The sequence below is a fragment of the Vombatus ursinus genome, unplaced genomic scaffold, assembly GCF_900497805.2.
Source record: "Vombatus ursinus unplaced genomic scaffold, bare-nosed wombat genome assembly UNPS02009824.1, whole genome shotgun sequence".
Taxonomy (NCBI): domain Eukaryota; kingdom Metazoa; phylum Chordata; class Mammalia; order Diprotodontia; family Vombatidae; genus Vombatus; species Vombatus ursinus.
This window is the reverse complement of record NW_020949602.1, coordinates 3,776,504-3,802,818: the sequence shown is the minus strand read 5'-3', so window position 1 is coordinate 3,802,818 and position 26,315 is coordinate 3,776,504. Positions and strand designations below refer to the sequence as shown.

The following is a 26,315-nucleotide window of genomic DNA, read 5'->3' as shown; positions in this document are numbered from 1 at the left end:
GGCTCCTGACCACTACTCTTCCTTGTGGTCTCGCACAGTTGATGGACCTCATTCCTTCCTTCTAGACTATGCCATTACCTATGCACCTTTCCCCTCCCCCATTATCTTGACCTGACCTCTTCCTTGGTCTTGGTATCCTTTGCTCAGACAGGTCACCCTTCACCCTGGCATTTCTCATTAGCTGTTGCACTTTTGAACTTGGCTCTTAGTTGGTCCTTAGTGACCATTATGCCAGCCCTCTCTAGACCCTTGCTGGGGTGCCAGCAGTTGCCTAGAGCCAACAATGAATGAGATAGGGGTAAGAATGAAAGGATTCACCTTTAATATCTTTCCAGTGATAAAGGAGCTTGCTGAGGAATAGTGGTCAATGACTTTTCAAAGGACAGGGCATTGTTATGCTAATTGCTGACAGTCCGGATTCTAAGGAACAACAGTTATGAACTGAAGGGTCAATTAGTGTGGGAGAAAGCAATTGATCATTTGACTCAGAGAGCTCATCCCAGCACCCATGAATCAGCAGTGCACAAGATGTTGTATGGTTCTGAATAAACAATCATTTCAATACTGTGGTGACATGTCCCGTAAGACTATGTATCATTAGGTCTTTCAACTAAATTAGAAAATTTCCCTACAAAGCAATCTGTGACTGAGGAAAACATGGTACTATGGAAAGCTGTGAAGCTTTTGGAGTCAAAGGACCTGGGTTTGAATTCTGTCTGTGCCATCCCCTACCTGTGTGACCTTGGGCAAGCAGGCCTCTCTCTGGGTCTCAGCTCCCTTATCTCAATTTTTATTCTTCACAGCAGAGATCTGAGTGTGTTGCTTCACTGCTCTGTAAGCTCCAATGGCTCCCTATTACTTCCAATACAAAATATAAACTCATCGATTTTGCTTTCACAACTCTTCCCAGACTAACCCCTAGCTAGCTTTCCAGTCTCGTTGGATGTTACCCTCCTTCTCATAAGCACTCTGTGATCTAGTCACATTGGCCTTCCCTCTATTCCTCACGTAGGGCAGCTCGTTGCCCATCAGCATGCCTTTCCTCTTGCCATCTTCCTTGCCTGTAGCATACTCCCTCACCTCAATTTCAGAGAATCCTTCTTTCCCTGCAAGACATCTTCTGCACAAAGCCTTCTCTGATTCCCCAGAATGTTATTACCCTCTCTCCCAAAACATCTCATTTGTGTGTGTCTGTATTCAAATTTATTCTGTATATGTCTCCCCTTTTCAAACAAAATCTGTTTGAGAACAGGGGCTATTTCATTCTATTATTTGAAAAATAGTAAGCGCTTAATAAGTGCTTGTTGATTTATTTATTGGTTAAAGGGGCTCTAAAGTCTCCTCTAGCTCTAAACATGATCCCTTTTCGAGTAATAGTTTCCTTCTCTGTAAAATATAGGATTGGACTGACTTCTGAGGTCCCTTCCACCTCAAACCCCATGATCCTTAATAAGATTTCATGATTATTTGACCCATGATCTCTAATTTCTTTCTTCAGGTTCATAAAACATCAGAGTAGAAAGGGGCCTTAAAGATCATCTAGTCTAACCCCTAGTTTTTACAAAGGTGGAAACTAAAGCCTGCTGGAAAGGTTAAGTATCTTACCTTTGGAATTTCAGTGCCAAATAGAAGCTTATATTCATATTGGGTCCTAGAGGTAATAAGGAGCCACTTATTAAGTAGGGGAATAACACTTTCAGACTATATTTCTTCTCCCTAAGAACCTGGATTTCCATTGGCTGCTGCTGCCATTTTCCATTCAAGGGCTTGCTTGAGGCTGTGCAGCCAGTTGATGATGGACGCAGAAGCAGACCTCTTTCTACTGCAGCATGCTTTTAGCTTTATTTCTATTTCATTTTTCCTATTGACAATTTTTTTCCTTAAATATAGATTCTTGGAAAGAATTCTGAAATGAAATCAGGTACGCATGGCACCATCAACCATGTTCTCAATATCTGGATCTTCGGTGATTAGCCGGAAGTCTCCAGTGGAATACCCAAGGAATCTGTGCTTGGCTCTATGTTGTTTAACATTTCTATCATTGACTTGGATGTAGATAGAGTGAAAAGGCTCTGAAGATCTGCAGATGACATGAAACTGTAAGGGATCGCCAGCATATTAGATGACAGAGTCAGGACCCAAAAGGATCTTGGAAGCTAGATGGAATATAATAGAGAGAAGTGTAAAGTCTTGCATTTGGATATGAAAAAATTAACTTCATATGGGGGAAGCATGGTTAGACAGCCATTGTTTTTGAAAAAAGACCTGGGGATTTTAGTGAGATGTGAGCTTAACATGATTCAGAAGTGTAATATAAGAGCCAAAAATGTCAATGTCATTTTGGCCTGCAGTGAGAATGGCATGGTTTCCAGGCAGGTAATAAAGCCTATCTGCTCTCATCAGATCTCATCCGAAATGTGGGGCTCAATTCTGGGCACCACAGGTTAACAAGGACAAGCTGGAGTGTCCAGACAAGGGCAATCAGAATGGTGAAAAACCCTGGTCCATCACATTGAGGATCTAGTGAAGGAACTGGGGATGTTTAGCCTACATAAGAGAAGACTTGGAGGGAAGATGATCCCTGTATGTAGAGAAGAGATTGGGATGAGACCCATTCTGGTTCTTCTCAGAAGACAGAGCCAGGAGCAAAGGGGGAAGATCTGCAAAGAGACCAAGTGAGATTTGGTGTCAGGAAAATCTTCATCACAATGAGAGCTGTCCCATAATGGAGCAAGCTGCCTCCCCAGGCAGTGGGCTCCTCCTCCTTGGAGGTCTTCAAGCAGACCTCTGGTTGGGTGTCTTAGAGTGGAGATGCCTTGTGTGTACGAGGTGGCCTAGATGGCAACTGAGGTCATTTCCACTTCCTGAATTCTGTGATTCTATTGCCACAGTCATGCAAGAAAGTTATTATGAGGATACTTGTCCTTGATTCAACAGCTCTGGGTTGGAATTATATCTCTGATTCTTACTAGCCATGTAGCCATGGACAAATCACTTACCGTCTTTGAGCTTCAGTTTTCTTATCTGCAAAATGGGATGATATTTATAAATGTAGTCCCCTCTCCATCGGGTTGTTTGACTAATGAAATGAGACAGTAGATGTAGGGTGCCACCTGCTGTGTCTTTCATGCTTGGACAAGGGGAAGCTTTTCTGAATTTCTTCCTGATTGTACTGAGAAATGGAACTATACCCCACTGCCCCCCGTTATCCACCTTTGATATGGTTGTGACATTTTCCTTTGTCCATTCCCTTGTTACATCTCAATATAATCCACGATAATTGTCCCTCTCATCTTGACCCGAGAGATCAATCAGAGAACAACTTTTAATCAATTGGCTATGAGGACAGGGAAGCCCCTGAATGGGAGGTGGCAGCTGCAGCCAATGGGAATCCAGGTTCTGGGAGTGGGGTTAGGTCTGACCCATGTTACTCCCTAACTTGGTAAATTCCAGTGACTCCTTATTATCCCTGGAACCAAACACAAACTCTTGTTTGGCCTGGACAGCCCTTCACAACCTGGCCCTTTCCTACCTTCCCAATTTTTTACCTATTACTTCCCCTTTGTAAACGCTGCGTTCTAGTAATGTGGGCCTGTTTGCTGCTGCTTCTCCCATTTCCATGCCTTTCCCTTCGTGCTCTTTCCTTGCTTCTATCTCTTCGAAGCCTTGCTCAACCCAAATATCACCTTTGTCAGGAGCCTGTTCTCATTTCCCGACTGTTAGTGTCTTCTTGTCTAAGGTTACCTACTCTTCTGGTGTCTGGAATATACTTAGTTATTTATATTATTGTTGTTCGGTCATTTTCACTAATGTCCGATTCTTTCTGACCCCATTTTGGGTTTTCTTGGCAGAGATACTGGAGTGGGTTTGCCATTTCCTTCTCTAGTTCATTTTATAGATAAGGAAACTGAGGCAAACAAGGTTAAGTGACTTGCCCAAGATCACACAACTAGTAAGTGTTTGAGGCTGGATTTGAACTCAGGTTTTCCTGACTCCAGGCCTGGCACTCTATCTACTGCACCCAGCTGCAGCAGTTATTTATACATCATCTCCCAAATTAGAATGTAAGTTCCTTGAGGGTAGAGATTGTTTTTTCTTTTTCTTGAAATCCCCAATACTTAGCATGGTGTTTGATATGCACCACAAGTGCTTAATAAGTCCTTGTTGGTGGATTGACTGAGTATAGAATTAACAAAACCCTCTTCTGTGGTCTCTTGGTTGTGATATCCTACAATGCCCCAACAGTGATTTGCTCTGAGTCCTACAGATTGAATTCATAGAAGAGATTTTTTTTTTTTACTCTAAGACTGGGAAGAAACTTACAGAGAGGATCTAATTTAACTTCCTCTGCTTATGGGTCACATCATTCCGGAATCCCAGGATTGGAAGGTATTGCCTTAAGTCTCTGTCTAGACCAGGACTTCTCTCTCAGGCTTTGTTATAACAGACAGGGGTTAATGCCAGACTCTTTGCCATAGAAGTAATTTCCCATTCAATGGAGTGACCTCACCCATACAGTGTCTTGTGGTCAAGCCTGCCCTTACTTTTGTCTGTTCGTGTGCCTTCATTCCCAATGCTCTGTCATAATCCTCTTTGTAGGCTGAAATGCTGAAATCATCGGTTACATGGCTAAATCCGCACTCCGGTCTTTGAAGTCCTTCACTGGAGATAAATAAAGAATCTGAAAAGAAGGAAAGGTTATGCCTTTCAAATGAAAAGGCCATATTAATAACACCTATTCAGAGCTTCCCACTATTTATTTTTCCTTCCAAAAGTCACTGGCATAAAATCTTTTAGCTTTTGTTCAACCTAGATGGGGATTTTTTGGAAATACTAACCACAGGGTTTTACTGGGCCTTATTTCAGGTCATGTTTTGCACAGAGTGGAAGAAATATAACTGGATTTGGAGTCAGGGGATATGCCTTATTATTGTCACTCTGTTATCACTCTCTGTGTGACCTTGGGCAAGTCATTTAACCTCCACCTGCCTCCATTTTCTCATCTATAAAATGGGGTTTGCACCTATTTCCCAGAGTGAGGACTATCAAATAATATAATAATTATAAAACCCTTAGCATAGTGCCTATAACATAATAAGTGCTGTACAAATGTACAAATATATTATTATTATTAATATTTTTAATATTATTAATAATTATTTAACTACTCTGGGTCTCAGTTTCCTTCTCTAAAGATGAGGAAGCTGGACCAAATAATCTTTTAGGTTTTTTTCTGGGTTTTTCTGGATTATTAGTAAGAATGGGACTTCACAAAAGAAAGTCACACATAAGGTTTATTGCAGGTGTCTTTCTATGTTTGGGGCTTATGTGATGGGAAGGCATGTGGAATAGTGGGAAAGTCTCAGACTTGGGAGACAAAGGAGCTGAACTGAGGAGGCCTGTCCTCTCCCCTGGTCAGGTGACATCTGGAATCTGGGGTCCTGTTCTCAGAACCACTTTAGGAAGGATGTCCAAGAGTTGGCAGCCGGCAGAGGAGCACAGCCAGAAGGCAGATTCTTCTGTGATCTGAGGACAAGTTTTAAGAATCAGGGCTATGTAGCCTGCATGAGAGACTTGAGAGAGGCAAGCTAGCTTTGTTCAAATATTTAAAAGGCTGTCATGTTGAAGAGGGATTAGATTTCTTTTGCTTAGTAACAACAATAGCGATGACAATAACCACAGTAGCTCACATTTATACGGCACCTACTCTGTGCCAGGAACTGCGCTAAGCACCTGACAATTATCGTCTCGTTTGATCGTCACAACAATCCTAGGAGATAGGTACTGTTATTGTCCCCTTTACAGATGAGGAAACTGAGGCAAAGATTAAGTGTCTTGCCCACAGTCACCCAGCTGGTGATTGTCATTGGTCAAATTTGAACTCAGGTCTTCCTGACTCCAAGACCGGTCAAAAAGACCATTTTAGGCTTGGTGTCAGAAATATCATCCTAAGCAAGCTAAACCTCAGGGGAATGGCCCACTTCAGGATGCAGGATCCGCATTACTGGAGATCTCTGAGGAAAAACCGGATGGCCACTTGTTGGGAATGTCCTGGAGGATTCTTGCTTTGAAGTCACGAGGTGGGTTCTAAAAGTCACGAGGTGGGTTCTATGGCCCTTCTTGCTCTGAGGATGTATTGTTCTATGAATTGAACCTCTGCTGGTGAACTACCTAGGTGACCTAGGTTAATTCATTTGAACTCTGGCCTTTACTTTCCTCCCTATAAAATGAGAATAATAAGATCACTACCTACCTCATTGTATGGTTGAAAGAATCATCAATCAATCAGGAAGCACTGACTAAGCAAGCATATATGCCAGGCACTGTGCAAAGCCCTACATCATGTTACCCTCCAATGGCCCAGGAGCATTGCGCTATAAATCCTATAGTCATTTTTATCTCTGTCAAAAAATGAAATTGTTCCTTGACCTCAAGACCCAAGGGAGCATTGGCTAGGAAAGCTCCCTGAAAGAGGTGGTACTAGGAGCTCAGGGAGGTAAAGCATTTCAGGAATGAGCAACAGCTAGGACAAAGGCATCAGATTGGGATAATCTGGAGAACACGTTTGTTAAAACCATAGGCACTTTGCTATTGTTGTTGTTGGTAAGTCATTCCAGTCATACGCAACTCTTTGTGACCCCATTTAAGGTTTTCTTGGCAAAGACGCAGACTGGTTTGCCATTTCCTTCTCCAGATCATTTTACATATGAGGAAACTGAGGCAAATGGGGTTAAGTGACTTGCCTAGGGTCACACAACTAGTAAATATCTGAGGTCAAATTTGAAATCAGGTTTTCCTGACACCAGGCCCGGCACTGCATCCCCTGTACCACCTACCTGCCTTATAGGCAGCCTAGAAACACTGAATATTATTTTATGTTTAGGATAATAGAGTCTAAGTCCTTTCACCTGATGTAGGACTTTAGATAACCCACTTAATTTCTTGGAACCTTGGCTGCTCTAGCTTGGCCATGCCCCCTCCTTCAGGGAGCCTCCCCTGACCACCCAAACCTTACTCTGACTTCTCTTATATTCATTGACCTTAATGTTCATTCAAAAAAATCATTCTTCTAGTATCTTATCTCCTTGTTGTCCTGGGATCTTATGTTACAGCCTTTTTCTAGCTGATCTGGTAACTCAGGCAGGGCAGGAAGTGTATTTTACCCACCTTTGAATCACTCATAATATCTTGCATTTTGTGGGTACAGTTGAAAGAGCACTAGCTCTGATGTCAGAGGACCTGGGTTCAAATTCCCATCTATGGACCCGTGGGCAAGTCATTTAACTTCCTCTGCCTCAGTTTCCTCATCTGTAAAATGACGGACTGAAGGACTCTAAGGTTCCTTAGAGCTCTGTGATCTTATGATTCTCTGACTAAGCCATTAGTCAATAGATATTTAGTTAAATTTCAGGAAAAAAAAATCAGCCAGTGAGCATATATTAAGCACTTACTGTGTGCTGGGAGCTGTGCTAGGTGATTGGGAGTATAACAACAAAAAAGAAAGCCCCAGATGTCGGAGTTTCCAATGGGGGGCCGGAGGGGGATGGACTGTGAACAAAATGAAGAAGCATAAAGCATAGGATACCAACCAGAAGGGTTCAAAACTGCTGAGCAACATGAAGCAGTGTGAAGTTATTGGGGTGCCGTCTTCCCAGCTATGCTGCTTACTCGCTGCGAGACCTAGAGCAATTTCATTCTCCTTTCTTGGCCTCAGTTTCCTCATCTGAAAAGTGAGTGGAATAAAAGAGAAGATAGACCTCTAAGACTGATCCCTACCCTCGATATGGTGCCCGGAAGGAGGCATCGAATGGCAGCCCCAAGGCCCTGTCCTAGACCCCACTCAGCTCCGCATTTTTATTAGGGACTTGAATAAAAGCAAACATGGTGCTTTTATCAAATTTGCAGATTACACAAATCAAGGAGGGATAAATCACACACTGAAAAAGAGAATTGAGATTTCAAAATGATGTCAGATGACAGAAACCTAGACCAGGCTAACCAGATGGCATTCAATGAAATGTAAAGTTCTATGCTTGGGTTCAAAAAGCCAAGTACTGAGTGGCTTAGCCCCTCCTGGGCAGGGTTTCTTGAGGTCTGGCTTGGAAGGAGTGAAATTGAATTGGATTCCAATCTCACTTCATACACTTTTTGGCTCTAAGACTTTATGTCTTTGAAGGTCACTGCTCTGATCTTCAAAACGTGGATAGCAATGGCACCGACCTCGTGAGAGTGTCATGAAATACAAATGAGTTATCGTATCTAAGTGATATGCAAACCTGTTGAAGGTCTTTATAAAAATGGGAGCTGTGATTATAATAATCTTCTAGGTCTTTCTAAAACTTGCAGCTTCCTGGGATGCAATCAGGCCTACTACAGACTCCATTCAGTGACCCAGAATGCCATGGGTTACAACCACTACTTAAAAAGCCCCTACACCCAAATTCATGGACCTGGGGACAGACCAGGGGACTGTCCCCAAACTCTCTTCCCCAATTGCACACTGAATGAATGCTCCAGTTACAGCAATAGAAAAAAAAATGAAAAAGAAAAGTAATTTGGTGCCTGCAGCCTGCATTCTGAATTAGATTCAATCAATTCTATAAAAAGTTCCCCAAAAGAAAAACAAATCCTTTGGGCATTTTTGATTTGATTGTGTCTTGATGGCTGGGTTGAACTTCACAGAGGGAGAGACGAACCTAACATGGGAACATTGCTCCAGGTAAGGGGTGTCGGGGTGTAGGGATGGGACCACGGGGACATTCTTTTCCAGTATGGAATATAACCTCAATGACATACCCTTCAATCCATGCCCAGGATATTGAATTATGTTCTTCTCCTTCATCCTTGGAACCTATAATGCCGGGAATGGGAGTCAGACACCATAGATTTAGATCTAGAAAGGATGTCAAAGGCCATCTTGTGCATTCCAGAGCAGACATCTCTCCAGCATCCCTGGCAAGTGGCCACCTCATCTTGACCTGACACCTCTATCTAAGGGGGCCTTCTGAGGCAGCCTATGTCCCTGGTGGACAGCACTAATTGTTGGAACATTGTCTCTTACATCTTTCTCTGCAATTTCTACCCATTGCTGCCCTAGTGGCACTTAGAAGACACAATGGATAAAGCACTGGACCTGGAGTCATGAAGACCTGAGTTCAAATCCAGCCTCAGACATTTACTAGCAGTGTAAGCCTGGGCAAGTCACTTAACCTGTTTTCACAACTATAAAATGGAAATGACAACATTCTCTACCTCCCAGGGTTTTCAGGAGGATCAAATGAGATAATATTTGTACAGTGCTTAGCACAGTGCCTGGCACATAGTAGGCATTTAATAAATGCTTCTATTCTTTCCCTTCCCCATTGTTTATGGTTCTTTCTAGTCAAGTCTAACAGAATATCTACCCCTCTTCCTAATACCTGAGTATATCTCATAGCCTCCTCAGTCCCCCAGAAGCTCTTCCCTCAGTCCATGTTAATTAGCCCGAGTTCCTTTTTATTTCCATGACCTCAAAGCTTTTCACCTTTTTTGGACACTCTCTTCACCTTTTCAGTGCCCTTCACTTCACAAAAATCCTACAAATACTTGCACTGCCATCATATCATTCCCAAACATCTTTTCTCTAACTTAGGCAGCCTTATTCCTTAAATCTTTCTTTATAGGACCTCTTTTCCTTTCCTATCAATTTCTTTGTGGCTTTTCTCTGAAATATCTCCAGGTTCTTTAGGGCAGGGAAAAAAATACTCATTCTGAAAAGACCTCATTGACATTAGAGATATGTGAGAATTCTGATTGCTTTAATCTATTCAGGAAAAGTTTTTAATGGGAAATATTTTTGAATTTTACTTCAAAAAGTGGATGGATGTAATCAGGCAAAGATGTGTCACTCATGCACTATGACTGGCACGGAGGTAATTAGGTTCAAAAGTTGTCAAGAAGATGGGACAACTTAGAAACAAAGGAAATGAGTGAACAGAAGAAAACAAGGTGCATTACAACATAGAATGAAAAACCAGAACATAGAAGTTTCCAGGCACCTTAGGATATAGATTATCAAAGCCAGAAAGAACTTCAGAATTTAAAAAAAATAGAATATAGAGTGTAATATGTTAGCTCAGAAAGGGATTATGGAACAGAATGTCAGAGCCAGAACCTTAGAACATGCGGTATTAGGACTGGAGAAGACCTTAGGACATACAATGTTAAGATTGTAAGGGATCTTAGAACATACTTTGGAAGATACCTTAGAATGTATAGTCTCAAGAATTGAAGGAACCTTAGAACATGCAGTGCTAAGGTTAGAAGAGTCCTTAGAACACATATGGGAAGGGACCTTGGAATATTCAATGTTAAGAATCATAGGAACCTTAGAACATAGTGTTAAGATTGGAAGCGCCCTTAGAGCATGCGGCATTAGGGTCCTCAAAACATACATTTGAAGGTGCCCTAGAATATAGTGTTAAGATTGGAAGGGATCTTAGAATACACAATGTTAGGATTTGAAAGGGTCTTAGAAAATGTGTTGTAAGGGACCTTAGAACATGTAGTGTTAGGATTGGAACAAACCTTAGAACATACATAATGTTAAGACTAGAGGGGACCTTAGAACATATGTTGGAAAGTTCCTTATGATATATGATGACAGGATTGGAAAGGACTTTAAAACATGCAGTGTTAATATTGGAAGAGATCTTAGAACACACAGTGCTAGAGCTGTAAGAGATCTCAGAATAGAGAATCTTAGAACCCAGGCTCAGTTCAAGCAACGCCTCCAATATGAAGTCTCCCCCAACCCCCCAGTTGCTCGTTGCCCCCACTGTGACCAAAGTCTCTTTGTGTCTATTTTGTGCCTGTATCTGTATCTGCTCTCTTCCCCAATTGAATACACATTCCTTGAAGACAGAGGCAGTTCCATTTTCTTCTTTGCATTCTGGGTTCTATCACAGTACCTGACACGTTAGACTTGCTTAATAAATGCTTGTTGAATGGTTTCTAAGTATAGAATGGTAGACCCAAAAGGGACCTTAGAATATAGTGTAGAAAATAAAACCTAGAATGTTAGGGCCAAAAAAAGACCTCCAGCCCTAAGGAGATTGTTAGCACTGGGTGAGAACTTTGAGGTGATCTTTTCCAGTGCCTTCATTTTAAAAAAGATAAAAATTAATTTCAATGACTTGCCTAAGGTCACACACCTAACTAGTGGAAACAGTAGGACGAGAAGTGTCATGTTGCTGGAATAAAGAAGGACAGTAACTGAAAATAAGACTTCAAATGAGTAGAAACAAAGCTCACAGTGGGCCAGCCCATCAACAGGATCATCTCCTCCAACCCCCTCTCTTGAACTTCCAAAACTTCAAGAGCGTCTTTTGCGCAGTCTGAAATGAGATGTATTTGCAACAAGAAGACATTTTAAGATTTGGGTAGAAAAATTCATTTATACCCTGTACCAAAGTAAGCTGTGCTATCTGATGCTCTCTTAAGGCTCAGTCCTCAGCTTCTCCATGAACCATTTACCAATTTTTAAATGGAGTATCAAATTGTTTGGAGGGTTACCATCTGACAGAACAAATTACAGAGAAGACTTAATTTGTGGTACGGTTCAATACAGTCAATTAAATACTGTATAGATTAGAAAGTAATTTGCTTAACACTTTACCATTAGTTGTTTTTCAAAAAATAAATTCCATACTATTTAGCCTTCATATTGTTTTTTTTCCCCCTGAGGCAACACTATTCACTGAGAGAAAGAGAGAGGAAAAAAAAAAACACAACTCAACAGGATTCAAACACATGAAAAAAGAAATAAGTAGACAGACTCGGAATAAAAATAGATACATGGAAAATACAAGACTTCACACCATGAGCAATTACAGTAGTTAAAACCTAACTACACAAAGGGAGGCTACAGGCTCATTAGACGTGCCTTTCTTTTCTTAATATATTTTTGGACGTGTTTTCTGAATCGCAAAGCCAGGGGGGCCGGGAGACAAGCAACAATAACACACTCCAAACACTCCTCTAGCAAATGTGGAGAGGAACAGGTTAGACTCAGTGCCCTTTTTTGTCATGCTGGCAAGCCAGGGGTCTTATGGGAATTTAAGAGATCATGGAAGTTTAAGGAAGAAAGACACACACACACACACACACACACACACACACACACACACACACCCATCTTTGAAGTAAGGGTCCACAGGTGTAGAATATCAAATATCACCGCAGACTTTTTCTATAGCTAGATCAGTTTTACTGAATTTTTATCTTTCTCTTTGTCTTTTAAAACATTCTTTATTTTAAGCTATGGCTGTCAAAGAGGTGGAAAGGCACAAAGGGAAATCTAGGTGTTGTAAAAATTTTTAAAAATCAATGAAAATCTATTACAACGGTAATGTAATGATCTGGTACTTACCAAAAATCAAACAAACCTAAAACATGAACCTGTCACTCGCTGTTACCACCTGGTAAAGTTCACATTATTTGACCTGGCATTCCAGCCTCCCCTGTCCCACCTGTCTGCACCTCCTTCCTTTTCCAGTCTTTACTCTTTTCAGTCCCCTTCATGCACTCTAGGCTTCAGAACAACTCGGGCTATAGGGAAATATGTAGCTGTATCTCTCTCACCCTGCCCCACACCCTATTCTCCCTGGCCAACCACATATACCACATACCATTATTTCCATACCTCTGTTACCTATCCTTTCAAGCCAAGCCAGAATGCCATTTCCTCCAAGAAGTCTTCCCTGATCCATACCTCATTTCTCAGCAAGGATTTTTCCTTTCAGATTTCACAAAGTATTGTTTCCATTTCTTGGATGGACTTATCATATTGTTTTTTGCACTTTGTCTTATCTCTGTTCCTTGTGATATCTTATCTATCTCTCCCAGAGCCCAGAGCAACACTATGCAACAAATCCTTCCTTGTAAAGGTGAGCTCAGAAGACCTTTAGAATTTGGTTGGCTGTTATCTACATAGGAATTGGCAAAAGATGAGGCTAGCCTGGTAGAGAGAGAAAGACTTTGTCCTGGGCTTAGCTTTGTCCCTGTGCCTTTTCTTCATCTTTTCATTGTTCAGTGGTTTTCGGTAGTGCCTGACTCTCTGTGACCCCATTTGGGATGTTCTTGGCAAGGATAGTAGAGTAATTTTCCGTTTCCTTCTCCAGCTCATTTTACTGATGAGGAAACTGAGGCAAACAAAGTTAAATGACTTGCCCAAAGTCACACAGCTTGTGTCTGAAGTCAGATTTGAACTCAGGAAGATGAGTCTTCCTGACTCCAGGTCTAGCATTCTATCTACTGTGCCACCTAGCTGCCCTTTCTTTGTCTATCCATCTGCATTGAGAGTTGGAGGGGTTTGGGATTCAAAACTTAAAGTATCACAGAACTTCACCATGTGCCTGTAGTTGTTGGCTGATGACCGAATGTAGCCTAACCTTCAGAAATTAAAACTGAGATATATGAAATACTCACCATAAGCCAGAGTGAGGTCAACCATACCCAGCAACCAGAAAATTCATTTCAACAAAAAAGATAGGGGCCTGTTGGCCCTATCTACTTAGCTAAAGCTTAGCTAGCCCTTTGTTCTGAAAAGCTTAGCATCTGGAGCTGAGAATCTCCTATAAGAGGTGAGAAACCTCATAGTCAGAATTCTGAAAGGAATAAGACAGACTGTTTGGTAAAGGAAGATGTTGAAAAGGTTCACTTTCCCTCCTTCCCACTCCTTAAAGAAGATCTATTGCTGAGGAAGTATCTTTTATAACTTACTAAAAAATAGAAATTCTTCTGGTTTTAACTAAAAGAGCGTGGCAGAGCCTACTTTTCTCATGATAGCACTGTACCCAAGGACTTCAGCTGAAGTCAGAAACTAGGATTAATGGTAAGCTTCATAGCCATGTTCTCATTGGGGACATGCCTGGCAGAGATGGGCAGAAACTCCATGAAACAGTATCCAATGGAGTAGTGGCTGGCAGAAACATATTTGGGGCTCATAGGGAACTCCCAGGGTTGATGGTCCAGCCTTATTTTACAGAAGAGGGAACTAAGTAAGGCCCAGGAAGTGGCTTGTCCAAATTACCAGAAGTGGATTTGGACCTAAGACTTCTGACTCTCGAATCAATGACGCTTATACTACTTCATACAAGGCAGTATAGAGCAGAACGGTGTCCAGAAGAGTAGCATCCGTCCAAGACCGCATGTATGTGTCCGGTGGTGCTGTCTAGCAGAGACTCTGCTATGGCCAGTGGGACAGGTCTCAATAAAGACTAACACATCCAGACAAGACCTCAGCACGGTGTCATCCCCTGAAGGCATCAGTTTCCCTGCAGAATCAGCAGCGTGGCATGGTAACTGCATGTGTGCTCTGGCCTGGCCGTGTGTGTTCCTTACAAGTGCCCCTCTACACACGTAGTTCCTATATGTATCTATTCTTCCTACTGCAAGTGCTTGTGTTTGTGCAAAGTGTGCCCCAGTTTTATGGGTAGATATGTTTTATCACTACTTTTTTTGCTATGCTATTTTACTAGATGCTTTTGCTTTGAAATAATTGGCTCCTCTGGCTAACTATTAAAGGTAAATACATTAGAAGGGGCTTGTGAGTTATAGTTTAGAGAGGATACAGACCCACGGAGTGTCATAATTCAGAAGTAGCCTTTTCTGAGGAATCCACCTTATGAATTGCAGCAATGGGAGGGAGAAAGGCCACAGATGATAATAGTTGGATGAATAAATGATCCATATGTTATGAAGAAGCTCCCTCCTTGCATTTCAGGACAGTATTTACGCCCTCCTGATCTGTCACGTCTGCCCTGTCGATCTGCCCCACAATCCAGTTCCTCTATGACAGTGTCTGCTCATGGGATAGAATTCTTGAGTAGAGAAGTCTCATGAGCAGATTGATGAGAGGCAGAATCGCCTAGTGCAGAGAGTGCTGGACTTGGAGTCAGGAAAACCTGGGTTCCAATCTCATTTCGCCCCCATGACACTAGCTATACAGTCCTGGGCAAGTCACTTAACTTTTTTTTAAGATTCAGCTTGCTCATCGGTAAAATGAGAGCATTTAATCTGATGACCTCTGGCGCCCCTTCCAGTTCTAAATCCGTGATATCCTCTGATCTCTGTGTTAAAAAAAAAAAAAAGCTTATCCCAGCAGTGGTATTCAGGATGGATTGGATGGGTGAGGGAGATTGGGAAAGGGGGAATCCTCAGGACGTGTTATGTGATTGGATATGGCAGGTGAGGGAGAGAGGGAAGAGCCCTAGTGCGCTTCTGACTTCTCCCAGGCCCTTTCACATCTTGCTATGAATCATCTTGTCCATTTGAGTCAATTGTGAGGTCTAATGGATGAGTGTTTGCAGGTATTTTGAGAGGAAGGGATGAAACACAGCTACCCTGCTGTTTCATTCACTGCATTCTAAGGCATTTTCAATCCCCACCATCTGCATTATGCTGGCATAGTACAGAGTTGGCAAACCCATAAAGAACCCTTTCTCAAAAGTATGAAACTTCTTAAGAAATATCCTCAATTCATCACAAAATTAACTCTGGGAGAGGGTGAGATTACAAATATATCTTTAAGCCCGGAAGGCAGATGCAGATGTACTTTTCCAGGCAATATTAGGTACAGTTTAAAATGTTTTGATTTTAGAACACTTAACGAAAGCTCCAAGAAAATTAAAATGTCTCCATCTGCTATGTCATACATTAGGTGTGATTTTCCCATCATGCAATAATCTCTGAATCTAATTCCACAAGGAAGACTTCTAATCATGGCTTAATTTCCAAAGTACAATTTGATGATCAATAAGACAGTGTGAACTTGGATAGGATAGGGGCTTCCCTGAGATGACGAATTTCTTAACAGCCAGTCAAAGGAGAGCATTAAGGAAAGGCAAAGTAAGGAAATGAGTGGCTGCTCTCCACTCACTTCACTTCCCTGCCCATATCAGAATGCAGTTCACCCAAGCTCCTTCAACCAGTACCTCCCAGTTGTGTGAGTACATGCTGCATCTGTTTCATCTCATTAACACATTAACAAAAATCTGCAGTTTGCTCTTTGGAGTCACTGTCATCCACAATCTAAAGGTCCCTTACAATTCACTGAAAGGCAATTCTGTCTCATGAAGAAAGAACCCAACAGAGAATCAGAAAGACCTGGATTTAGGTCCCACCTCTGACACATACTGACTGTGTGACCTTCAGCAATCAGTAAACCACAGGTATTTATTAAGCTTCCTGCTATACGCACAGGCTCTGGGCTAAGTTCTGGGGATACAGCTACAAAGAGTGAAACAGCCCCTACTATCAATGAGCTTACCTTCTAATGGGAGAGATAAATGCATATAAAAATATATACAGCATTGATCTGAAGTTAATAAATACAGATCGATAAAAAGCAGTTAAAAGCAAGTTAATTGACGAGTCACTTAACCTCTTTCTGCCTCAGTTTCCTCATTTGTTAAATAAGAGAGTTGGGTGCTATGGCCTCTAAGGAACCTTATAGATAAAAAAAAATCTATGATTTTATCTATTATATATACTGGCCATGTGATCCTGGGCAGTTCATAGAAGTGTTCCAATAAAATCTCTAAGACTATATAGTGCAGAAAAGATGTGAATCTCTATTGTTAAGATGGAGCTCTCTACTCTCATTTCATCACAGAACCAAACAGAGACAAACAGAGTTTTCTGAACAAACATTATCCCAGTGATACTGGGTCATGCAGAAGTCCACATGGGCAAAGGGAGCAAAACATAAGCATCTGGATGTTGGCCTAGGGTGCGAGGTGAGAGCTTGCTCAGAATTGGAGATCACAGGATCTCCCATTTTTAGCTGGAAGGAACCTCAGAGGTTACTAGTCTGATCCCATCATCTTGTAGAACTCAATTACCAACTTTTACATGAACCTTTCCTGATGCCTTTAGTCATTAGCACTATCTCCCTCTTGACAATACTACATTTCTTTGTATCTACTTTGCATTTACTTCCTTACGTGAATGTTGTCATTTCCTTGGTAAATTATAAGCTTCTTAAGGACAAGGACATTTTTTGTCTTCATATTCTCCTCTTAAATGTTTGTTAAAATGAATGGAATGGAAATAAGGCCACCATGGGTTGAATGATTTGTCCAGTATCATATAAATAATGGGTAGAAGAGTGAGGATTTGAATCCAAATCCTTTGACTCTGAATGAATTGTCCTTTCCAAAATATCTGGATTCTATCCAATGTACCTGGTTGTTTCCAAAAGTCTACGAATCAAGTCAACAAGCATTTATTAAGCCCTAAATTTATGATCCTATAAGGTGACTGGGAAGTGGTAAGGTTGGTCTTAGAGCAGGCAAGAGAAAATAAAAGGTCACCAAATCATAGTCCAGGGTCACAAGAATAAGACTTTGGCTGTCAGACAGAGGTGGAAACCTAATTGTCATCAAGGCTGTGTAGCGTCATGGATAGAGGGCTGGCCTTGGAGTTGGGAACACCTGGATTAAAATCCTACCTTTGGTAGATAATGACTGTGTGACTATGAGTGAGTAGTCATTTAACCTCTAAGAGTCACAAGAGATTCTTTAAAATGTTGGCTAGAGGTTTTCAGTCTGAAGTAACGGAAGGAATCTCCACACTTGGAGGTCCCTGAACAGATGAAATCATACTTCTGAATCAAACCAATATAACCAACCACAACATTAACTCAGTAGAACTTTACAATTTACCCAGTATTCTCCAAAGTGCTGATATTAACACCTGATTTTTTTTAAAGCAGATCAGTCAGTAATTGACAACATGCATTTATGAAGTGCTTCCTATGTGTCAGACACTGTATGATTCTTGAAAGAATTCAGAATATTCACATTTCTCTTAACCTGATCAAAATATTACATCTACAGGATCATCTCAGAATTCCTCTAAGATTCTCTTCCTCCTGTCTGATCCCCAAAACTTTGCTGAATTCCTCAAGGTCCACCGTCATGGAGGCGAAAACTTTCCCATCATACTTTGCATATCAGATAGGCTGCTGTCTGAAAGAACTTTTCTCTCTCTCTCTCTTAGGCACTCCAGCATCATCATGCTGTGCACGAAATTTCCTACATTGCAAAGGATATCACAGACCACCGAGCCTTTGGATATGTCTGTGGGAAGGAAGGAAACCACAGATTCGTGGCCATCAAAACAGCCCAGGCAGTGAGTATCCTGCTCCACCGGCAACTACCTAGAAGCATCAGTGCCTTTTCCTTTCACTTTGGGGTTGGCAGGATGGTGCAGAGTTAAGAAAGATGGGCTTAGAGTCAAGAATACCGAGTTTGAATCCTGGCTCTGCAATTTACTTCCTGTATGATGTTGGGGAAGTCACAACCTCTGTGGGCCTCAGTTTCCTCATATGTAAAATAACAAAGCTGGGCTGACCTCCCTGCTAAAGTTCTTCTACCTCTAAATCCTATTTCAGTCATTGAATGAGTCCCTATTTGAATGGACATATTGTTGGCCTTGATAGGTGGAGTGATCATGGATCTCGAAGTAAAAGGGATTTCAGAGTCCATCTCATCCAGCCTTCTTGTTTTCCTGGTGAGGAAGTGGAAGTCCAGAGAGATAAAGTAACTTCCCCAAGTTCACACAGGAAATAAGAGGCAGAGTCAGGATTCAAATCGTCAACCTGAGACTTCAAATTAACCTTTCTTTTGCCCCTGCCAGGTTGCGTCCCATAGCTGTAGATTTGGTTGGACCTCACAAATCATTTAGTCCAATCCTTAATTTTACTGAGGAAGAAGGTAAAGGTTTAATAATGTGCCTAAAGTCACACAGGTAACAGAACTGGAATCTGAGCCCAGGTCCTTTACCTCCACATCCAAAACTCTTTCATCTTCACCATATGGTGTATGCCATTGCCCCCCCAACCCTCTTTCCTCCAGAGGGTGCCCTCACCAGCATCTAAGCACCCCTCAGGAAGAAATCATTCTCTTCCTACCTCCATGTTTTTTCTCCATTCACATCTCCTAATGACTAATTATTTTTCTTTCTAATTAAACTGATACACTCATTGTATACAAACAAATTTGCTTCTGTTCACAGTCGCCCACAAAAAAAGGAAAGCAAGAGAAAATAAAGAATTCTTTTACAAAGAGCCTATGCTCATTTCACTGTACTAAAAGATACTACCAAACAAAAAGCAACACCTTTTATGTATATAATTATGATTATTATTAATTTGCAAATATAATTAGCTAGTGGAATGAACTTTCGCCCAGATGCAATTTGCTAAGCCAATATAAACAAGGTAGAATTAATTTAGGGCGAAGTGCTTTCAACTTAATAATAAAATGAGCTTCTGAAGGTTGGAGCCAGCAGGGAGAGAATTTGGTCACTGCCCAACGGGGGTTATTCCATTCTTAACGTGGGCCTCCTACTTTGTCTCTCTGCAGGCGGAACCTGTGATCCTGGACCTTCGTGATCTCTTTCAGCTCATTTATGAATTGAAACAGAGAGAAGAGCTGGAGAAGAAGGCACAGAAGGACAAACAGTGTGAGCAGGCAGTATACCAGGTACATCTGCACATCTGGCCCGGTGCCCACAAAAATGGAAGCTCTGAGTGAGCAGATGTGAAGTTGTCAGCTATTGCTTCCAGTGCCTGATGAGAGCCTTGGTGTAAATAACCTGGGCAGAAGCAGGCTATTGTAAGGGGGCTCTCCATGGCCTGACGTTCTCTTTCCTGTTGGTGATCGAGCTTTGAGATAAAGTCAAGAGACCAACGAAATCTTCAAACCAATTTGTGCTATTAGTGGGAAGGAAAGAAATTCAATTGTCAGAGCTGCCATCTGGAATGACATGGGGGAAGTGGAGGGAGGGAGGGAGGCGTGGAGGGGAAGGTTCTAAGAATTTGGGCTTTTTCCACACCTTTCAGCTGCTCCTCCTCAGAAACACCTCTCCTCCCAAAGGCTGGTTTCTTTGCAGTCCTTTAATTTCTTGCTGTGGTCTCACATCTCTTCTTTTTTCATCCTTTGCTTTTTGCCCTCCCTTCTCTGACTCTGCGGTAGACAATTTTGGAGGAGGATGTAGAAGATCCCGTGTACCAGGTAATTTTGGAAGCTTTGCGGGTTTACAAAGTCACCAGAAGTTAGGCTAGACTAGAGCGATGCTATGCTTGTTACCCGTCAGTGGTCCAGAGGGATGACCCCTGATTGGAAAGAATAGAGCTAGTCTAAAAACTCTTCAGGGAGCTTAAGAACCTGCCAATCTCAAAAAAGATGGCTATTAAAAATGAACATATCCAAATATCAATCATGGAGTACTGAGTGCAAGAGATTTCCCTTTCTCCCTTTCCTCTCTCCACCCCCACATTGCTTTTAAAATCTGTACCAGGAGCTGAATATTTTTAAGAGTGGGGTTAGTATTCCTTGTTCATTAGAAAAATAATACAGGTGATTCCCTGAGGCAAAGATTGGCCAATTGGCTCACACAAGCAGCAAAGGGCAGCCCTGGTGGGATTGTTCAAATAGGGAAAGGATAGTCACCTGTTCCCCAATAGATGATTGCACTGTGCTTGGTTTCTTTGGAGTCTTTGGCTACATAGCCTTAAATCATAATGGACACAACAGTTCATAGGAGCAGAGAAAAAGAATAGCAACATTGAGGTGAATGAGTTCTCCTCTCCTGCATCCAAGTACGAAATTGATTTGTATTCTATTCAAGACACATCTATTTGATCATTTTTTTAAAAAATTGCTTTAGAATTTATAGATGTAAGGCATTTAACAGTGATATGGCCAGCACAACTCCACCCCATCCAACCTGTAATTCATGCTAATACACAACTGGGATCTTATAGATTAAACAGCAATCTTTTTTAAAATGTATTTTATTTTTATTTTTTAGAATAAAACAATTATTTCCAAAATACAGTATAATAAAAAGATGATTGCACATGAAACTGCAAATCCACGATGTTCAACTTGCTATTCCTTTTTAAATATACCACAAAGTTATCATGTAAATTTTATTTTTTTTCCTTTTTTTCTTCTCTCCTCCCCTCGCCCTAGAGATGACCACCATTACACACACACACGCACACATACACACAATACATACTTATATGTGTAAAATTATTCTTTATATACTTCTATTTATCAATTCTTTCTCCGGGTGTAGATAGCATCTTTCCTCATATGTCCTTTACAGTTAATTTAGGCAATCATTTTTTTAAAAAAAAATCTATATGATAAATTGAAAATCTAAAACTGATGTACAATTGTTGCATTGGTTGAAATATAAAGGTTTCATTTTTCCCCTAAAAAACTTGTATTTTCCAAACCCAAAATAACAACTACAAAATCTGATAGTGTTAGGTTTATACCTATAAATCTGTTTTTGTTTTTCTTTCAAAGAGATTACTCTTTGACAATGCAGGCTATTTTCAGGGGTACCCTATTGCCAGTTAATGCTATATTTTCAATTTGGAAGAAGTAAAAAAGTGACATTCAGAAGACTGAAGTCACTTGCCATTTCTATATGCTTCCTTGTTGCTCCAGAAGCTTATACCAGAAATAGTAACAAAGATGGAGGGGGCAGGGGAGGACTTTTCTTGTCCCTGTGTTAAATAAGAACGTAATTGTGCCACCTAAGTACATGAACTTGTCTGGTGGTGGCGTAACGTCCCTGCTCAGAGTCCCAGGAATAAAAACACTAGCGAGTAGACCAGATTGAATCTCGGGTGAGAAGGTAGCAGGAGATGGATTCTCCTCATCTTTCAAGTGCTACCAGGTTTTTGCAACTGCTTTTCTTTCAAAAACAATCTGATTGTTGTTAGCCATTCATTGATTGCGCTTCTCCCTGGACCGCCTGGTCTCTGTTAAGCCTTTGCTCTGTATCTATGTCTTTAATGCTTGCCTGATTGATCTCCTGTTCCAAATGGTCTTTTTCTCCCTTTCTTTTCCATCTCTGACCTTTCTTCTTTGGATGACGATCCAATAGTACATTGTGTTTGAGGCTGGACATGAGCCAATTCGTGAGCCTGAAACGGAAGAGAACATTTATCAGGTATCCAAATACTTGCCGTCTCACTTACCACTGTTGCAGAGCCCAGACCTCAAGAATGTAGACCCCCCCCAATTGGGAAGGGGTACCTCTCTTTCCACAAGGCACAGGCACACAGGGATGTGCCCTTTCAGTATTTCTGATGCATGGTTTAATGATATGAGTGAGTCTGGGGATGATTTGTTAATGGTTCATCTGAAGTAGCACCCTGGAGTCTTGGTGACAGCACCAGACTGTGATTCAGGGACTATGGATTCAAGATTGCAATTTGCCACTCACTGACTTGGATAGGTTGCTTACCTTCTGCTGTCAAATGGGGGTTTTAGAATAGAGACTCTCTTAGATCCTTTTTAACTCTGATGGTCTGAGGTCTCTGCTAGCTCTGTCACTGGGCATTTGGTGGTATGACAGTCTGTGTTCCAAGGTCCCTCACAACCCCGACATCTTTTATTCTGTGTTCTAGCATTCTGTATTCTAAGATTCCTTCCAGTTCTAGCTTTCCATGATCAAAGGACTAGCTTTGTGACCCTGGACAAGTCACTTTTTGTCTTCCAGTCTCCATTTCCCCATCAATAAAAAGGGAATAATGACATACCTACCTCTCGGGGTTGATGTGGGGATCAAATGGGATAAGATATTTAAAGCATTCTATAAACCTTAAAGCAGTGTACAAATGTTTGCTAGCTGTTATCATCATTTTCATCAATGCAATAATAATAACAATAATAATAATAATATTCAAGGCCCATTTCAGCTTCGGCATTCTGTAGTTTAACAGTCTGTGTTCTACATTCTGTGTCCTACAATCTTTTTCCAGCCATCTGCATTCATTTCTGCTGTTATTCATAGGAGGGTGTCCCACTTTAAGCAGGTTTTCCAGGGGCGGATAGGGAGGGCCACACCTACCGTCAGGAGGACTTCATCTTAAATCATAGTTGTGTCCCTGGGTTACCACATACCCTGGGGCACATTATTTAACTGGTCTGGACTCACCTTACCTTATCAAATGCAAAGTTTGGACTAGGCAGCCCTGAGATCTGGTCTAGTCCTACTTCTGAGACCCTGGAACATAGGACACCTCTAGAGAAACACCCTGATGGATAATGAGCTTCAATGGCTGTACCATCAGGGCTCTTCACCCCAAACAAGAATGCACCTTGCTGTTCCTTTGCAAAACCCAGTGATTCTGGTTCATTAAAACAATTCCACTTCTAGAGCACATGACTGACGTACAGCTCTGCAGCCGATGCGTGTTACATAAAGCAAGGCCCACTTGAAATCCGAGTTTAATTAAGAGTTACCAAGGGACAGAGTGCAACTTTAAAGGATCCTCCATCAGTTTGGGATTGAAGCACAGGGTTTTCACCCTAATTCTGAAGCCCAAGCAGCTGAGAAAAATGAATATGAATATGGTATATTTTCAGTAACTCACAAATGATTTGCTTCCTTCATCTTATTAGGAAGAGACACAGAGCTGAGGATGCAGATGTGTGAGTCTAATCTTAGTTCAGTCCCTAACAGTTTGGCATAAGGCAGGTCCCTGCTGGGAAAAAGAACATGACTTAGCTTCAGTCTCCCTTCAGAGAAGCAGTTTAATATAGTGAAGAGACAGAGAGCAGCAGAGCCAAGAAAGCCTGGGTTCAAATCCTGATTCTGACACATATTGGCTGAGTGACCCTGGGCAAGTCACTTGAATTCTCAAAGCTCTCAGGCAGAAGCGTCAAACACATGACCCAAAGGCCACAGGCAATGTTCCTAAGTATGGCCCAAACCAGATTAAATTACTATTTAACAATATTTAATGAAATAAATAAAAATAGGTAAAATGCAGATAATGTTTCCTTTTAAAATTAAGTCAATATGCAGCCTGCAAAGATTCTTACATGTGGGTTAGTGCCCCACATTTCTATTTGACTTTGACATCAGTGCTCTGGATGACCCTCTAAGACTGAGGTGGAGAGAAAGTACCTACCTGCATTACTGGAGGGTCTTTGTTCACCTGGGAGTTCCCTGTCCTAATCACATCCCAAGTCCCTAACCCGCTCTCATGTCAGTTTAGTGTCTCCATCTGTTATCTTCAAAAAGATATATGCCAACTGGAGCTAGAACCCAGAACCCTGAAAGAAGGAGTCCCATGCTCTATTGACTGAACCAGCTGGGCTGTAGGGATGGTTCAATGACATGGCGGCCAACGTCCCTTCCAACCTTCAACTACAAAATCAACAATTCTGTGACCCAAGATGGAGCCGGAAGGTACCTTGGAGGCCACCTGGTCCAGATGCCTCACTTTGCAGATAAGGAGCCCAGGACCAGAGGAATGAAGTTATTTGCCCAGGGTCCCATAGACAGCTAGTGACAGAGGCAAGATTTGAACCCAGATCCTCTGACTCCAGAACCAGAGCTCTTTCTATTGGACCATTTTGCCACTCAAGGTGGATAGTGAATATACATGTAACACATTTACAGATAAGGAAATAGACGAGTAGCCAGCTGGTAGATCAGCAGCTCTGGCTTATCCACATTTGCACTGTGCCTAATTACCTGCTAATGGGGAAGTGACTTCCTGATGAGGCCCAGGACATCGGGGCTTTCTCACTGGGCCAACAGAAGCTGCAGCTTAAGGGGGAGGGAGGTAGAAACAATGGTCCCTGAATTGTTCTGCAGTGCATAGGTATATTACATTCCTTGTGTCATCTGGCCCTTAGAAGTTATTTGTGAGGTAGGCAGGGCTACAGTGTAGACACGAAGAAACTGAGGCTTAAGTGAGTTAAGGGACATGACCAAGGTCACAGGCCCTCAGGCCGTGCAGGAGCCAGAGACCAGAGCCCAGAGCTTCTTACCACAAATCCAGAGTTTTCCTCACTGTCCTGCAGGTATGTGTGTGTGTGTGTGTGCGTGTGTGTGCGTGCATGGGCATGTGTGTGTGTGTGCATGTGTGTGTGAAAGAGAAAGAGAGAGAAGGGAAGAGAAAAGAGAGAAAAGAAAGAGAGGGAAGGAGGGATATATGTGGATGTGTGTTTGTATTTATTAAGATTATATTTATTCTGCTTATATGTACTCATTGCCCCCCCCATTAGCACATAAGAACTTTGAGAATAGGGTGTGACGAATGAAAAATCCCAAGGGATAGCATATCTGGGTGATTAATAATCAGTTTATAAATTGGACTAGCTAATAATAAATTGATGATTAGTGGTTTCTCTCAATAACCAAGAAAAAGACATGAGGAACCCTTAATATACTGACACAGACTCTTAGAGTCTTGAAGTGGGAAGGGGTCTGAGAAGTCATCTGGGCCCAATACATGTATTGTATAGAAGTCTTTTTGGAGATGACCCTAACAGGATGACCCATTGGAAGAGTTCCCATTTGTAGCAGGGTTTGAGCAATTCACTTGGTTTTGTCTAAACCCTAACATCTCTTCCCATCCTTGATAAGTTAAGGGTCTTTTCTCTGAATGACCTTGAGTAAATTACTACACTTCCTAGGCATCAGCTCCTACACCTTGGAAGTGATTGCAATAGCTCTATTGACTCTATTTCTCGGATCCGTTGACTCCATGAAAAGTGCAGGACCCTGAAGGAGCTCGTCTGGTGAACTAGAGAGGACATTGGACTTGGAGTCAAGAAGACACGGGTCCGAATGTCAGTTCTTATGGGAGTGGCCTGGACTCAGTGGCCTCTAAAGTGCCTTCTAGCTCAAAATCTGTGATGCCTTGGGGTCATCGTTGTCATCATCATGATCATCACCACCATCATCATCATCATCACTAACATTTATACCGCACAGTTGCTTAAGGTTTGCAAAAGATGTAAATAAGGCATCGTGCTTGGTCCTTTTAACAACCCTGTGGTAAATGCTATTATTATCCCCATTTTATAGGTGAGGAAATTAAGGCAAAGAGATGTCAAATGATGTGCCCAGAGTCACACATTTCATTAGTATCTGAAGCCAAATTTGAACTCTGGTCTTCCTGAGGCTAAGCCCAACGTTTTATTCACTATACCGCTTAGCACACTTTGAGGACTTAGCACAATGCTTGACACAGAGAAGGTGCTTGATAAATGTTTATTGATTGAGTAACCACTTAGCAATTTGCCCCTCACCCATATTCTCTTGGGGAAAACCAGCATCCTCTCCCAGCAAGACATCTGTTGTTCCTTCTTCCTTCTTTGTTGTGGCTGAGCACTGAGATTTCATTTGGTTGTTTGGAAATAATTGTTGTTATTATTTTTATAGCTCTCATTTACATAGCACTGTAAGTTTTACAAACCACTTTTTAAAAAGTGTCCTAACTG

General features: G+C 41.7%; 1 protein-coding gene across 8 annotated transcripts in view; it reads left to right on the top strand.

Annotated features, from left to right (window-relative positions):
* Window positions 1-26,315, top strand: part of DAB1 (DAB1, reelin adaptor protein) — a 705,788-nt gene that overhangs the window by 602,849 nt on the left and 76,624 nt on the right. For all 8 annotated transcript variants that reach the window (XM_027852803.1, XM_027852805.1, XM_027852810.1 and 5 more), the window contains exons 5-6: window positions 18,043-18,174; window positions 19,410-19,529. In XM_027852803.1, the coding sequence (XP_027708604.1) occupies window positions 18,043-18,174; window positions 19,410-19,529 (252 nt within the window). The remainder of the gene's footprint in view (window positions 1-18,042; window positions 18,175-19,409; window positions 19,530-26,315) is intronic.